Consider the following 18,028-nt stretch of genomic DNA (forward strand, 5'->3'; position numbering starts at 1 on the left):
GTAGAACATTTCCACTGAAAGCTCAATTAGAAGTCATGCTTTCTGACAGATTGATAGTTCATTTAGATGATCCAGAAATAGCGGTTGTTCTGCCTCTGAAGCCAAAATGTGAATTCACACTCTACTTTTTATCATCTTCTTCTCTTTTCTTTTTTTTAACAAAGGATTTGGGGTTTTATGTCCCATCTGTCATGGCACATTTGTTGGGCTGCATTACAAACAAAATCACCCAGTGGGAACAGTGGACCTGATCCTGAAATCGAGACAGGAGTCACGTTTAGAGTGCACACAAGGAGAGGTGATTTTCTTAAAAAAATGAATATAGATTATTTAAATCATGTTTATTTTCACTCTACTTCTATGAAGCAACTTTTCAGGGATGCCTGTGGACAAAATGGCTCAGAGCACTTTGATTTCAACACATCTGTTTATGTGACAAGAAAACAAGATGGTATCATGTTGCGTAATGAGGGTTATTGATGATCTAAGATAAAAATAGACACAGCCTGTGCACTACTTTTAAGATCCACCTGCTGTCAAGCAGTTGCATTTGCGCTGCTGGAACTATTTTCTGCTTAACCTCCCTCTGATATAAAAAGAAAAGAAATGTTGAGTTTAAATATTCCATCCAGCACTTCTCACCTTTCTTGCTTTGAAACCTTATTAAGCTTATTTACATACAAACTGTCCACATTTTGTTCAAGAGCAGAGTTTAGTGTTCCCGGTCAGCAGTGGTCAGTATCTATCAAAAGTGGTCCAAGGAAGGAACAGTGGTGAACTGGCCTCCAAAATGAGACAGGAGACACGCATTTAAGATTGCGCAAGCACATTAGCTTGATCCATCCTGAAAAATACCCTTTTTTTTGTCATGATTAGAGCATTTAGAAACAAAATTTATGAGACAGTTGTTGTTAGATTTCATTGGTGATTTCAAATATGAAATTTAATCGAATGCTTGGCAAACTTTTTTTTTAGAATTTGATGTTTCCCCATTCAAAGAGATAGGAGCTGCACTGAGGCGTTTCAAAGATGGACGCCGAGTGAAATGACTTCTCTTAAAGGGACTTTGGTATTACTTCATTGGCCCTGTCCCAAACGACACATTTCATATGTGGTCGATATGCACCCTCAATGCACACTTTTGCTTTTCAGCTGACTTCTTCCCGACAGTCAAAGCGGCATTACGTCACAAAAGTGCGGACTCGTAGGAAGACCGCAAGTGTTTAGGGTGCCATTTGGGACAGCGCCAAAATAGGCCTAAATAAAGCGCAAAAGAAACTATGAACGTGCAACATAGTTATGTCAATTAGTGAATGAATTAATGAAATTACCAAAAAGTATCAATAAATTGCATAATTGATACTTTGTGTGTTTGCTGGACAGCATTTGCATAATGATTTTCATTAATTTCACTGTACATCTATGGGTCAATGACATATTATAAAAACAAACAAACAAACAAAAAAAACTGCAATTCATACATACAGTGATACAGAAACCCATTTTGATCATTTCAAGGAGCATAAAGTCAAAAAATGTGAAGGTGATACAACTGTCCTGATATCATAAAGAAAAAAAGCCTTTTTTAATGATAGCCATCCAATGGAATAGAGTTGATGTATTGTTGTTGATGGTACTTGTAGCTCATATTGAAATATTAATTTTATAGTACCCATTTTATTTACCAGAATAGACAACATGTTCCCTTAACATGCATAAAAACATCTCACTGGTTTGTACAGAGTAAAATATTGATAGCAGATTTGGGAATTGCTCCCTTAACTGTGTGCCAGCTTATATCCCTAGTGACAGCTGCTTCCCCCTCAGGCGAACACTTTTGTTTTCATGCTTAAGAAAACAACCAGCGGTACGAGAGCACACGGGCTTTCTTAGCACACTGGGATGTCCTCGGGATATTGCTAGCAAATGCAAAGCAAACAAGCTGCGATCTTTCAAGCATTCCTCATTTATGTCATTACACACCTATTTCTCCTCTGGCATGACTACATTAAGTAAGCAAGTAGGTACAGTCAGCTGGTCATTATCGCAAAACAAACTCTGACGAGGAGTTCAGGCCAGAGGGGTTATTTTGTGATAATGTATGGTACATTATCGCATTACATTACGTTGAGAATGAAGACGTTGCAGAACGCTATGGTCTTGACAGCACTATTATGAGTGTGATATTGCTTTTATTACAAAACGTTAATACAGAATAACCTAAATTTTAGACACAATATTGCCAGTTACTTTGTCTATTTTGTTTGGAAATATTTCCAAACAAAGCCACCATTGCACATCTTCGAGCAACACACAGTAATGGCGTTCCTGAGTGAATCAATGTTTTTGACACATTTATAAAATGATTCACTGACTCACCCATTAAAACTTGCTGCATCCGAAATCACATACTGAAAAACATTAAGCATATTCTATATAGTATGAATGCGTAGTGATGTAATCAAGACATACTACATTCGTCATGTTATTATTGTCATGTGACTGACCAGTGTGAGTCACATCACTTCACTGCCATTCACAAATCCTCTCCCTTGGCCTCATGGGATACTAGTGTTCAATGGATGCGCACTTTAGATTCTTACCGGAAGTAGTAGATCATCTGGATACTTTTTTACGTACTTACTATGTAGTAGGGAAGTATATTTGAGTAAATATAAAAAAAAAATCGGAGTAAATGATTTGGTGAATCACTCAAAGACATTTGCTTGATTTGTTTCTGAATGGATCAGTCTTTTTTAAAGAATTGGTTGTGTGAATGATTCAGTGACTCCCTAAAAACTTGTCAGTTGTTTTGTTCCTAAATCATTTGGTGCGTTTGAATAGGTATTGCATATGAATTTATTGTATAAATATGGGTAATAAGAATGAAATTTGGATGTACGACATGTTACTGTCAGTTGCGTTGCTTCACTGCCACTCATAAACTCTATCCCATGGCCACATGGGATAGTAAAGTGTCCATTGAATGCACACTTTAAAATCTCTGCGGAAGTAGTAGGTCATCTGGATACTTTTTGCGTACTGTTTTTTCAAATACTATGTATTCGAACATAATAATAATCCCATATTGTCATACTGTAAAACACAAAACACTGCACTTTTAAATGTCTCCATTCTATACATTTAAGCCCTCCTCTTTCACCACCTTTTGAAGAAGGGTGACGAGAAGACTTTTTTTTTTTTTTCAGGGAGACCTTGAATGAGGGCTTCTGAATGATTAGGGTATGCTGTGCATGTAAGCAAGCTTTTACACTGGGAAGAACAGGCCAGGTGAAAAAGAGCTCTTCCATTAACATTCACTCACAGGCGTCTTTGCTCGGGGTGCATCTGTCACACAAGAGTTAGTTGAAAACAAATGGCATGGGAATGCCATCTATTTGTCAGCTATGAGTGATGCGGTGCCTGATTCAGATCAGGCCACTGCACATAGTAGAACAACAGCCTCTCAGAAAGAATACCAGGGGAAATGGTAAAAATTGCTTTGGCCCCTCGGTTATTGTTTTACAGGATGCGTCACATTTTTTGTTGTCCTGCAGAATCTCAGAAAGACTCATGTCAGATAAGGCGATTATTACTCGTCCATGGATTGAATCCAAATGCAACTGGTATGGAAGCACAAGGAAAAAACTGAAGGTCTTGAATGTTAACGTTCCTAGATTACAAAGCACTGGTTAACAAAACAAACATTTGATCTATTTTTCCAGGTTCTATAGAGGTAGTTGAAGAGCTGAGATCAAGGCCGAAACATTTTTGAGCAGTAAACCTCTTGGAATTCATTCATTTATTTTAAAGAAAGATAGCACAAGCGCACTTTTCAAACGAAATATTTTACAAAAAGGTTTTAAATGATTAAACAATAGATAAAATGGAGACAAAAAGTAGTTTGACACATTCTGGTTGTCAGATGTTAGTGGAACAGAAGTGGTTATTCTGAACACCTGTGTGAACTTCTGACTTCATGCTTCCACAATCCGCTAGTTTTTGCTTTCAGAATTTAAAAATAAAAAAACTGGAAAGGTAGCGACTTTATATTGTACAGTGTAGCCTACACTGAAAAAAATGCTGTAGGATTTATTTTGAAAGTTCTCATTCAGAAATTGCTAGTAAATTTCACAAATAATTAGGAAGAAATGGCAAGTAACACATTGCATTAAATGTGACATTTTCAAGTAGACCGTATTTTCTTGTAAAACATATTCCAATTATTCACAGCTTCGAAAAAATCTTTTTTTTTTCTTTTCTTTTTATTTTTACAGTGTAAAATTATTTCTTTTTTAAAAGGAATAGTTCACGCCAAAATGAAAATTCTGCCACCCTCATGTCATACAAAACTTGTATAAAAGAAGATATTTAGAGAAATGTTTTTTGTCCATCCAGTGAAGTCGATCAATAACATTTTGGCCAAATTATCCCTGTACGATGGATGGATGGATAGATGGATAGATAGATAGATAGATAGATAGATAGATAGATAGATAGATAGATAGATAGATAGATAGATAATTTGAACAAGAATTTGAAAAGTTAGTTCACAGAAAAGTTTTCATTTTGTTTGCAGATCCCACTAGGTTTGATACTTGATATCTAAAAGAATGAAATTCAAACAATTCAAACAAGCATTTCCACTACTTTTTGGGGCCACTGTATTATACATGTGATGGAAATGCCACAAGTCTCCTCCTTGGTGTCTAACACAGTGTGGGACGATCAAATTTTCATTCATATTGTACATGATTCATTGGTTTCAAATAAAAACATTTTTTTTTACCAACCATTGGAGCCGATGGTCAGTGAAGCCAACAGAGAAAAATGAACACTTGATAGACCTGTGAATTAGAAAAACGCCATTCAGATTCAGCTTTGTATTTTCTTTCAAGCTGCCTGTTAACAATTCATGCTCCAACTGTCATCCTTAAATACATCAGCGTACATTTCGCTTTCACACAGGTCTGATTGGCATCAACATTATTTCATATTTTTCAGCCAGAAATCACAAATACTAAATGTCTTGGTCACAAGTCACATGCCTCTTTAACACATTTTAATGGAAAAATCCAGATCCGGGCAGCAAAGAAGTCATTTGCGCTCTCCACACGAATCATTTACAGATAGTGTATGCATTTGTGATTTTTTTCAAAAATAAAACAAGATTTCAGCAGCAGAATATTCATCTGCATGCAGATTATTCCTAAGGCTTGAGGAGGAGCATGCAGTGCGCTCACAGCTGTGTTGCGTGATAGGCGAAGCTCTCTCAGGGCGGGGTTAATTGACACCTTTAGTGCCAAAATACGCAAGTGTATCTGCTGTTTTCGGTCTGTTTGTCAGCCAAAATGCTTGCACTGCAACCTGGCTCTCTTTGTTGACTCCAAGGCAAAAGTGCGGCTGGTAAACGGGCCGTTCTAGTACTAAACTGTTTTAAAATGCAATTCAGCACTGCTGTACAATCACTGGCTTATGTTGGGCGAATAAACGTTCGCAGTCATCCTGCGTTACTGACTGACTCAGCATGTGGCACCATGTGATCTCAGTTTGTCTGTGCTGCTGCTGTCCCACTGGAATATTTTACAAGGGTTCGCAAGAAATGAGCAAATGACTTATGCAGATTGAAAAGCAATTGGAATAACCACTTACTGTGATTCGTTTTTCTGCAAAGATGAATGTGTCTGTAATGACATATGGCAAGTTTCTTATATTACTGGTCACGCTTGGACATTTCAGCAAATACTGACAAGGTCACGGCCAAGGTCAGATGAATGACTCTAAAGAACTGTCTCAAAGTTATGTGATTTTAGTACACTGGTCACACAACACTGAATAAGTGCAAATAACATTGACCTTAAAACTAAATATGCAGAGTATAAGAAGTTTGACGTGTTTGATGTTTTTCTCCTCAGCAAATAACATGCCTGGGTGATTTTCTTGTGCAGTACCGCCACTCCCTATACGCAGAGTACGCAGTTTGCGTAGGGCACCAACTCCCAGGGGGGGCACCACCTTTTCTCAAAAAAAAAAAAAAAAGTCTTAATATATAAACTAATATTCTTATATATAATTCTTAAAAATCTTAAAAATAAATGTATACACAGAAACAGAGATATTAAAAAGAATAATTGAGAACACAGTAACTTAAGCACACGCAACACGCCAATCCTGCTTCGCCTCGCCCCCACCTCACACTGACAACAGCAGAAAACAAGTTTAATCACGTGCATCATTTTTAGGTATGTTCACAAATATGTGGAACTTTATATTTTTGACTATTGTAGTTAACGGGTGAGATTAATTAAATGTGTTTAACGACGTTAAGGATTTGACCACCACCAACGCATCTGCCTGATTTGATACTAATGCTAATGCTATTTTTTATAGCTATAATTTCAATATTTGAATGTGCTAGATATTGGATTTTGAACCATGGTAAAGATATTTGTAGCCAGATTTCACGATTCCTCAATTCATTTTGAGTGCTCGATTTCGCCAAAATGTTAAATAAAAAGTAAAATCATAATTAGACCGTTTTCTAAGGCTTCACCATATATTAAACAATTTAAAAGATGATAATATAGCATAACATAGTGCTATCATATATAAGCCTACGCTAACATAGGAGAAAACTTGTTTCTAAATGTTCACCGCAGTTTCAAAATAAAAGTTTAAAGTCCCCCTGAAATAAAAACTTAAGTTTTTTAGCTCTTAGTATGAATATGTTAGTCTTAATGTTATGAATAAGCTGTTGTGTTCCAAAACAATGACACAATTCGCATTTAGGAGATATAAGCATTCAAAACTTACAGTCTCTCACTTCAGCTAAAATGGATCACGGATTTTCATGACATCACACTGCAGCTTCTCATTAAATCTTCTGTCCAATCAAAAGCTCTCAGAATCTGAAGTCCCGCCCCCTTCTACACTATCAACAGACGCTGAAGCCTCGGCTGAAATCGGTCATTTGCTCACACATTTACTAGTTTCTACATGGTGAGTGGCACATAGTGCACTATATAGAGAATAGGGAACAATTCATTGTAAATATGCTTTCTATTGACGCGAATGAAGTCCGTTTTCACGTTAGTATAACGTGAATCGCCGCAGCGCGAGCACAGTGCTCTGGCCCAGAGACATGAGAGCACAGAGTGGATCATATCCGTGAGTCGGCTCAGACCACGAAAGGTATCGGACCCATTTAAATTCTGCACAGAATGCTATATTTTAAAGTGATATAGAGGAGATTAAGGGGATAAACGGTTAAAAGGAAACAGGTTTTACTGAGTTTAACGGCTCTGGCTGAGCTGTGATATAAACGAAACGCTATTGGCTATTTTTTTTTAAAAGGGGCGGAGCTGTTCGATATATTGCCCTGTCTTCCTGTTTCAGTTGAAATTACGTCAACACATTGAATAATGCTGCACGTTCCAAGACACTTCAGCGGGCCTTTAAACCCTTGCTCTGACTCTGCATGTTTTGATAGCATGTTCTTGTTGAAGAAATTACAGTGACTGCAGCATTTATATCATAAAGATGTGGAAAAATATTAAAGATTAAGTGGACATTTGAATTAAATATTGCTTGGCCAATATTTAGGATTTGAACATGCTGTAAAAACAATAGCAAGAAGTGTAACAACAACAACAATCACCTGGCCGCTGGCGCCCTCTGCAGGCATTTGATATAATAAATAATGTAGTAAGTTGATTGTTTACATTATGTATTACATTATGTATTTTTACAGTGTTGTTAAAAAAACATAAAATAACTTGCATTTTTTACTTTCGTTGAAACATTTATTACTTTTAAGCTTTTTAAGCTGGTGTGTGGTGGGCGTTCTGGTACAATATGGCTGCTGTCACATCATCCAGGTGGATGTTGCACATTGGTGGTGGCTGAGGAGATTCCCCCCTTCCATATGTAAAGCGCTTTGAGTACCCAGAAAAGCGCTATATAAGTGTAACGAATAATACTGCCTCATATAGCCTATTAATTTTAAATCATTTTTAGGTCTATATTTTTATAACCACAAAAAAACAATAGCAAGAGTTTGAGTTATTGAGTTTGTGGAGGGGGTTAGGGGGGGCACAACAATACAGTTCTGCTTAGGGCAACCATTTGGCCAGCAGCGGCCCTGTTCTTATGTAATGAACAACACTTCTCTGGGAAACAGCATCATGTAAGTGCAGCGGTTTCACAGAACTGCGATCTCCAATCAATTTGGTCGAAAATCACATTGTGCTCAGCGCAAATGCAAACACCCTTCATGCTGTAAACTACACTAACATGGGTTTAAGTGGGCTCTTAGTCATGTATCTGCCCAAGGCCAGCGTTCTGAAGCCAGCAGGACTAGGATGAAGAGATTCAGCAGGAGCTTTGGTCTGTCCTCACAACCCAGAACCTCCATTCCACTCTCACAGTTGTGTTTACATCTCTCATGCGCCATCTGAATACACCCAAGAGTCCTTGGTTTACAAGTACCCCTTTTTCAAACAAAATGGTGCTGGAGCTCGACATGAGGATCTGTGAACTTCGGAACCTGCTCATTTCCTCGGACTCTGATAGCCTAAGTATGACAACTGACCACAAACAAACATACAGCAACACAGTCTTTGGCTATATTCTGAATAGCTTGCATAAGATAGTACTAATACATTTTGCAAATTAGGGCATTATGAATAATTCAAATCCGGAACAAACCCCATTAAAAACTTCTGTACCTCTGCTGAGCGCAGAGGTGCTGAACTCTTGATCATTTTCAAATCTAAGATGTTCTGGCAGCAGCAGCGGTTGAGTTTGTCACCGTCCCAACACGCATACATTTATTCAGATCTGACCTTTTGGTGCAGCTTCTGCGTTTTTCCAGTGTGGCATGTCATTTAATGCACCGTACTTAACCACGATCTCTGTGTAAAACTTATATAGTCACTGGGATTTTTGCATTTGTGTGGGTCAACAAGAGATGAAAACAGCTAAGAATAATCAGGGTTTCGCACATTTACTTCATGCACTTCATGTGCACAGATACCAGCACTGCTGTTTACAAGAATCAAAAACAGAGGTCGATTTTAACATTTTTATTCCAGTAACAGTGAATTGACAAACATGAGACTACATTTATTAGTATTTAAAAATCCTAAAAATTCAGTGCATTTGGGACACAAACGGAAACTTCAAGTGGTTACTTCATATGGATGGACAAAGCACAATTTGTATTATTCATGTTAAATTTAACACATTTACTTAAATGTAACATCCAAAGAACAAATGACTATTGTTATGCTACAGATATTATATTCACTGTGATATTATGGCCTTCATAAATGTTTTACATTATAATGCAAATAAAAAACAATTGAAATTTAACAGTTTTTAGAAAGTTTGCAGTACCAGGACAAATTATACATTTCGTACATTCATAATGTTGCATGGTATGAAAAATGCATGATGACAAAGTGGTGAGGAGTTGAAAAATAAACCATTTAACTATATTACTCAGTAGCTGAAGAATTTTAGTTTAATATAGTTTATTTGCTGTCGTCAAAACAGCTTAAAACCAACCTATAGTGGTTTGCTGGTCTACGCTGGTTCAGATGGCCACCAATCCTGGCTAAGCTGGTGTTTAAACGCAAGTTTTTTTTTTAGAATTGTATACATGAATGAATTTATTATTTATTTGCTTGTTTGTTTGTACCAAAAACAACTTCAATCTATTCCCTTAAACACAATATAATGTGCATCTGGCACAATTCCCAATGGAAGACTATTGAATGTGTTAAATGTGGATCAAACAAGAACAAAGAATGAGGGGAACAAACTGTAGCCTGCAGATGGAACTGCGATATTACACAAAATATCGGCAGTGAATGCCCTTCAACAAGATCAAATAAACATCAAAAGCTTCACAAGATTCACAACTTTCCTGCAATTAGTGGTGCTTGTATCTTTCTACTACCAGCTGCTAATGAACTTGCTTGTTAAGTAATGGTGATTTAAGCAGAAGTTTCATAATGACTGCCATATGGTGAAAATGTTTTCAGGTTGTGTCTATAAGGAGGGGGGGGGGGGGGGGGGGGGGGGTGTCCACTAAATAGAATTTTAATTAAGCTTTACCATTCACCATCACAGAAATTTAGGCTGTCCAGTGTTTTGAAATCCATTTCACAAGCTTTTAACACTCGCACAGCACTGACCTGCCCAGGCTTGACTTTCAACTGAGAATCATGCGTTCATATTATCAAGAGTCAAAGGGTGAAAGTATTCTCTGAGTGACTGCACAAAAGCATGGAAACCTCTTTCACTTTGCTTCTCATTTTCCACTGATATGATTTCTTCACACGCAGGGGAATACAAAAAAAAAAAAAAAAAAAAACCTCAGCAGCTCTGTGGCCTGGTAAACTCCAAAGAACATGATTCACTAAAGGTTGACCAGACTGAGGCCCTCAAGGAAATGTTCTGTCTGAATAGTTTAGGCTATGATGATTATGGTAGTCTGAGATTAAATACATGGATCAGCATTCTGAATCACCTTCCAAGTACTGTACAGGTACAGTACGAGTGACAGAAGAACAACTAACTGAGAATTTATCACTATGAGCCTTTGAGTTATGGGATATTTTTCATAGGAGGACGCGGATTAATAATCGGAGATATTCTTTTTCTGGAAAAGTGAACAGTAGAGTCCCGAGCATCACATATTTTGTACCACACATCCCCAATGAAAAGGAATAGTTCACCCCATAATCAAAAATAAAGAAATTCTGTAATTTACTCATTCTCATGTTGTTCCAAACTCATATTACTTTGTTCCTTCTGAATATTCCGATTGCCATTTTTCAGTATAATAAAAATGAATGAGGAATGGAGCTGTCAGGCTCCAAAAACGACAAAAAAGCATCAAAAAACGTAGAGTGCCGATAGCTTTGTGTGAAGAAACATTAAAATTTACATCATTCTTCACCAAAAATCTTGATTTGTAAGTCACTCTTCTGAATCAGATTTTTTTTAGTGAATCAGCTGAGCCAGTTCACAAAATTGGTCTGGATGATTTGTTCACGAATCGGTTCTCAAGGTCAACTCACTGACTTAATGATCCAGTTAAACTGATTTGAACTGTTGTCATATGCAGTTGACGTAGTGAACGCAGTGCAGCGCTTCCGTGTTCTACGTCACAACACCGACTCATTATTAAGACATTATTTTTGTTTTGTTTTTGCACGCAAAATGTATTCTTGTCATTTCATAACATTAAGTTTGAACCACTGCAGTCACATGGACTATTTTAACAATGTCTTAAATATCTTTCTGGACCTCAAAAGGTGCAATGACATTGCTGCCTATTGAATGTGCAGTTCAGAAACCCTCGGATTTCATCAAAAATATCTCAATTTGTGTTCCAAAGATGAACGAAGGTCTTACAGGTTTGGGACGACATGAGGGTGAGTACTTAATGACAGAAATTTCATTTTTGTGGTTAACTAACCCTTTAAAATCTCCTGGTTTCATTTATTGTAATGGCATTGAAAAGAGTCACCAGTACATCACCACCAGTACAATAAATCATCCAGGTGTAGAATGACATGAGGGTGAGTAAATGATGACAAAATTTTAATTTCACTATTCCTTCAACATAATTCCAGCTCAAACAGTGAGAGGAAGCTGCCAGATCATAAGTGTGCTTTCTGTGGTGGCCGCCATCGAACCCTCCTTCAGTCGACGGAAGCCCTTCCCACCTGAGATAACTGCAGCCGAGGTAACCCTGTCCCTCCTCACCCCTTCCCTCTCGCAGGGCCGACCCCTGACCCACATGTCTGGATCGTCGCTGAGTTCATAAATAGAGCCATCTTCCATGCTGTGTTCCAAAGATTCTAAAGACGAGTCTGATGCTTCGTCCCCTCGTGCGGTTAACGGTCGCCCAGGCAACCCTGAGGTTGAGCGGAGGCGGTACTGGAGCAACACACCCCGCCCCTTCCCTTTGCCATCCACATGGGCAGAAATACTGGGCTGCTGGAGAGATTCCTGAGAGGACGAGTCACTCCTGTCCTCCACTCCACAGGCTGAATCATGCCCTTCCACCATAGAATCCCGCTTCAGAAGTTCAGGAGACAAAGTGCTGGAAAAGGCAACTAAGAAATCCACAGGCCCACAGTGTGCATTAAGGGACGTCATCCCCTTACCTGTGCCACAATAAAATACAGCTTTAATCAGTAAAAAAGCAGCAATGCCAAATGGTAAGAAAAACCTTAAACCTTATTTGATTTACATTATTACACATTTAAATGCATATTACATACCGAAATTACTTTGAGTTAAAGGAATAGTTCAGAAAATTGGTCATTATACTCATCTTTGTTTGTTCCCAACCCCTAAATGTTTTTTTTTTCTTCTTTCAAAAACATTAAAGGGATAGTTCACCCAAAAATGAAAATTATCCCATGATTTACTCACCTTCAAGCCATCCTAGGTGTATATGAATATCTTCTATCAGACGAACACAATCGGAGATGTATTTAAAAATATTCTTAGTCCTCCAAGGTTTATAATGGTTGTGAATGGGGGTCCACGATTTGAAGCCAAAAATAATGCATCTATACATAAAAAAAAGTAATCCATACGACTCCAGGGTGTTAATAAAGGCCTTCATTTTTTGGGTGAACTATCCCTTTTAATAAATCTTACCGACCCCAAACTTATTTTACGTTGCTATTCATGATAATCTTCCCGTTCAGCTCTTATATTAAATACAACACTTATGTGTGTGTCATGTCAGGTTGGATATTAAATATTTGTCTTCAGGAGCTTCACAATGAACTGACATATCGAAAAGACTTTTAAATATTCTTCAAAATGATCCTTTTGTGTTCCACAAGAAAAAGCATACAGGTTGGAACAACATGGTGTTGAGTAAATAATGACCAAAGTTTAATTTTGGGGTGAACTATTCTTTTAACAATTTGAATCAGTATGTAATTGTCCTATCAGTGTAGAGGAGACTTTCCAAAAGGACTAAAGGCGGTTATGTATCATGAAGAGCCACCATCTGTGTACCTGTAATTTTGGGGATGCCCTCCAGCTTGGGCACAGGCAGGGTGATGATAATGCCCTGGGCAGTTCCCACCCATAGCAGCCCCTGGCAAACCAGCAGGCTGGTAACTCTCATGCTCTTTTGACCTTCAAAAGAAAAAAATTACAGACATCACCATAACTGAGAACTATGATACTATTTTAGCCTAATTTAAAAAGAACAACCTGTGCTAAAGAATATATATATATAAAAAAGAGCATTTTCACATTTGGCTCCTAAACTCTGGAATAGCCTGATTTAACTTCAACAATCATCAATTCTGTGGAGACCCAGATAAAAACCCAGGACACCGTTGATTACCCCCGCTCACAGTTGTGATTATAACAGTGTGCAGGTATGACAACATTTAGATTGCCTTTTAGACAAAAAGTAACAAGGTACATTTAAATGACTTTATTCACAATACCCAAATCCCTGACCCTGGGTCTTCAGACATCAGAAAGCAGCTACAGTATAATTAATTCAAAGAAGAACAGCACAGCAGGGTCTTCAGCAAGCATAGATGGTGGCCGCATGCTTGAATTATGGTGCTCGCTTTGCATGAATGATCGGTGGCTAACTGATTCATTTTCACTGCATGCTGTCTGTAGGTTGCTATAGAACTTGGAGAGTCTTTGGCTAATGTGTAAATGAAGCATTTTCAGTATGGTAGTTAGTTGCAAAGAAATCACTGAAGGTCATGAAAAAAACGTTAGCGAATGCACTGCATTAGGAAGAACTCGTTTGTAGAAATGTCAGCTGTCCAGTTCTGCAGAACATTCACCTATTATACATTCTTTTTCTGTGTAAGAGGGATCACCTTAATAATAGATTGTCAAATAAATCTGCAGTTCTACAGTAATGCATATGAATTCATGAATGCTGAAAACATAAGATGCTGAGGTTTGGGGAAAAAATGCATAATGCATATTTTATTAGATGTTCTTGTAGTTGATGCATAATGTGTACAAGAACTCTTTCTGCATGAGTTTTTAATCATCAAGATTTTAATTTAAAATGTAAGGGTTAATCCTTTGTTATTGTATTATATTTAAAGATGAATTAACAATAGTATATTTATAAAAATGAACATTAACCTAGATTAATAAATGCTGTAAAAAAAAAAAAATGAATTAAATTGAATAGAATAATTGCTAGTTCATGATACTAAATGCATTAATGTTAACAAGTTGAACCTTTGTTATCATATGGATATATAAGGAAAAGTGTGCATCTTAGGTTACTGGTCATAACAGTTCTTTTCAGTGTTTTTGAAAACAATTATTTGAGATTGTTACACTGCAGGTCACACTTAGGTTATTATTATTATACAAAATTATTTCATGTCAACTACATGAGTTTAAGTTTAAGTTAAAGTCATATCTTTTTACCCGGGCATTTAACTCATCTTAATTTTTTTTTTTTTTTTTTTTTTTTTTTTTTTTTTATTGTTATTTTTTTATTTTCAATATGTTTTTTTCTTTTTCTTCATATATTATACATTATAAAACAGTTAGTTCCTGTCCTTGATTCTGATTGGTCAATAGACTGACAGCGCTAGTCAAAGCATTTGTCAGTTGCGTCTTGTTCCGTGTTCACAACAATTCAGTCTTTTCAATGTAAAAGTCTTCGCTACTGAGTGACGCACTCATAAAGACAGTCTTTGCCGCCATCTAATGGCGTAGTAATGTAACTTCTGTTGCTGTTCACGGTCAGGGACTATTTTTCCGGCGGAAGGAAGGATTTTAGTTAAAGTTTACTTCATGAAAGTTGCATTGATACATATTTTTGGCTTTAATATTTGTATTATGTGGTAACCCATTTATAAAAGTAATAAGGTACTCAAGGCTAGTGCTGTATCGTGAATAAGTCACGGCTCCGCTTCGCGTCGTGCCTAACAACGTGGTAATTATTGCTTACTTATACATACATCCGACTTCTGTATAGCACAGTGGTAAACTATTGTTGTGTTTATTTGTGCTTCATGAAAAAATAAATAAATGAAATGAAAATGAAACAAACTACAATATAAAGTTATGGGCAGTTTAAAAATTAAAATTAAAATTAAATATATATTATATTATTTGGCTCCTGAACTCTGAAATATCCTGATTTTATATCAACAATCATCAAAAATGATCAATTATCAATTATATTATATAATTAAATTATATTATATAAAATAAATAAATAAATAATAAAACTTTCAAAGATTCTCTTCTGTATAATATCAACTTTCCCACTTATTAGAGTGGAAGGATTTAGCCTCAGTGCGTTAAAGAGATGACTGGCTTGCTTATCGTGTTCTGGCGGAGAAGAAACTGCAGAATAATCGGTTGACTTTAAGATAATAATTAATTCATCACCCCTCACTTGTGAGCAAACCTGTGGGATTAGCAGACCATTGATCTGTAATAACTATATCAGTCCTTCTATGTGTGATGTGTACAGATTAGCATATTTAGGAAAACCAATGGGATGTTCTGTGGGCCTAGAGTAAAAAAGGGGAAGAAGGCATCTGCCAAAGCTTATTTTCACTTTTGTGCTCCGTGGACTGTAAACCCCCCGACATAACACGGAATCGCAGCGTTACCTCACCTAACATGAACTACATATTTAAACACAGTTAGCTGCGCAAGTTTGACAACAGCCTCAGGGTTGCAGGACCTTTGCAGACGTCCTCGCCACAATACTCGCCTTTATTCCTTCACATGTCTTCTGAAATACAGTTGTAACTTTGATCAAAAGGCTTGATGTTCTTGTTTTTTGAGAAAAAAAAAAAAAAAAAAAACTGAGATATATCTTTTTTTTCTTTCTTTTTTTTTTTTTTAATTAGATGCGGCTGAAGCAACACGAAAGTTGACATTAACTTGCTCTGGCCAGTTCCTAAAGTCTGCAACACCACTTTGGTTTTATTTTCTGCTTCTCCTTTCTATTTCACTTGATCGCAATTGCCTGTGACAACTGGAGAATCGTAGCTTTTTTTTTAGCTAAACGTGGACAATCGCATCCGAGTGAAATCAAACATTATTAGACAGTCTGAAAGGAGTTATTCTGCTCTGCAGGATTCTGTGAGCTACTGGAGCGATGCTGCCCAGATTTTCTCTTTATATAGCCTGATGTTTGGCACTGAACTGATCTAAAGCGAGTTTGCTGCGTGGATATGTAAACAATATTTATAAACTAAACTTTTTGGTTTCCTTGTTTATATAATGAATGTTTACATGCGCTGACTGTGGATTTGGCTTATATACATTTCAACTTGCAGTAAAGGAGGGATGAAGTGCAAAGAATTTGGTGAATTGAAGATTTAAGAGCACCCAGGAGAGATTAAGACAGCTAAAGGTGAGTTTTCATAGGTAGAAAAAAAGTGAATGTAGACTAATTTAAGGCCAGCTGCACAAAGAAAAGGCACAATGGCAAAATGTTGGAACATTACCAACATGCCACGGCTGCTGGAGTCATGACAAGAGCGTTGTCATGGCAACATTTCGAATGGAAAGCTTTGTCTGTGCCATTGTGACTTTTCCTGCCTGTAACCCTGCAGCTCCATTACTGCTCTGCGGGGTCTTAAGTTAGATACTTATTCACGGTCTCTCCCTGGAGAGCCAGCCTACAGGAACCATTCCAAAAAGAACTTCTCCGTTATTACCTTTTTATCGTGAGAAGAGAGGTTCAAAGAAAGGATGGAAACAAGCGCTGATCAAGCATGTGTGAAGGCATAAAAAATGTCTATATTCAAATGAATGGAGATTTACAGGGTCAAAGGAGAGATACTCACTGGGGTGGTAAAACGACGAGGGTGTGGAAATGTTGATCTCCTGCAGGTGTTCCAGCGTTTCTGTATGGAACAAGCGTATAGAGGAACCTTCTGAAAAGGCCATCCATACGCCCCCTCCGGCTCGCACCATGTGGGCCACGCTCACCATCGGGTCCTGATGGACCTCAAATCTCTAAGACAGAACAGAGGACAATGAGACTACAATAAAGAGAGTGGAATTAGCTAAATTCATATCGATACAGGTGAAGTGGGACATTTTCTTTGTTGGCATGCCAAATTGCTCATATAAAACCTTTTTAAATAGCTGAAGATCTCCACTACACTATTGAGAGGAAAAAGGAAGAAATATTAAAGGGATAGTTCATGCCCTCATGTTGTTTCAAACCTGTATGAGGAATACAAATTAACATGTTTTTGCCCATACAATCAAAACTATATTGGATCCCACCATCTTTCATTGTAAAGACAAAATAAACATTTTTAAAATTTCTTTTGTGTTTCTCAGAAGAAATCATACAGGTTTGGAACAGCATGAGGGTGAGAACAATAGAATTTTCATATTTGGGTGAGCTATCAAAACTCGAGTGTCCCACTTTACCTGCAGTCACCCAACTAACTCAATACATGAATCGATTTAGACAAAGACATAACTGTGATAATAAAAAAACCCTCTTTGACAAGACATCATTAAAATTCACAAAAAAGTCATGTTAACATACAGTATAAAATGGTCATTATGACAATTTTGTCAATTCAAATTGTGCAAGACATTTTTATGGATTTTGCAAATTGTCCTTACAAGCATTTTGCTAAACTGTCGACACTGGAACATTTTCGTTTGAATACTGAAGACCCATTATGCATTTGAGTTAAACTTATTCAATGGGAATTTAGCAAAGGATGATACATGCCATATTATCTTGAATATAAAATTCACATTTAAATTGTACCAAATTCTGTGCAAAGCAAGAAAAAACTATAATAATGCTGTGTAACCACCTAACCTAGTTTGCATTTAAGAAGTTTGACCAGCGTCTTTAACTGTGAAGTATAAACATGACATTAACACTACCCTCATAATAATGCTAATTCATTTCAGACTGCAGTCATATAGCTTTACTAATGGGCTGAAAGGTGGACTGGAGAACCCGATACCAATGAGAATCAACAAGCAGAAA

The 18,028-nt window shown here is 37.1% G+C and overlaps 1 protein-coding gene and 1 long non-coding RNA gene across 10 annotated transcripts in view; one reads left to right on the forward strand and one right to left on the reverse strand.

Annotated features, from left to right (window-relative positions):
- LOC127522113 (uncharacterized) overlaps positions 1–18,028 on the forward strand; it is a 63,810-nt gene that overhangs the window by 21,951 nt on the left and 23,831 nt on the right. The gene's annotated exons all lie outside the window — the stretch shown is intronic.
- Positions 9,069–18,028, reverse strand: part of arhgef10la (Rho guanine nucleotide exchange factor (GEF) 10-like a) — a 136,265-nt gene continuing 127,305 nt past the window's right edge. For all 9 annotated transcript variants that reach the window (XM_051911700.1, XM_051911696.1, XM_051911702.1 and 6 more), the window contains 3 exons: positions 16,851–17,022; positions 13,054–13,176; positions 9,069–12,182 (listed from right to left, as the gene is read on the reverse strand). In XM_051911700.1, coding sequence (XP_051767660.1) covers positions 11,647–12,182; positions 13,054–13,176; positions 16,851–17,022 — 831 coding nt within the window. In that variant the 3' untranslated portion in view covers positions 9,069–11,646. The remainder of the gene's footprint in view (positions 12,183–13,053; positions 13,177–16,850; positions 17,023–18,028) is intronic.

Source organism: Ctenopharyngodon idella, chromosome 11, assembly GCF_019924925.1.
Source record: "Ctenopharyngodon idella isolate HZGC_01 chromosome 11, HZGC01, whole genome shotgun sequence".
In the NCBI taxonomy this organism is placed as follows: domain Eukaryota; kingdom Metazoa; phylum Chordata; class Actinopteri; order Cypriniformes; family Xenocyprididae; genus Ctenopharyngodon; species Ctenopharyngodon idella.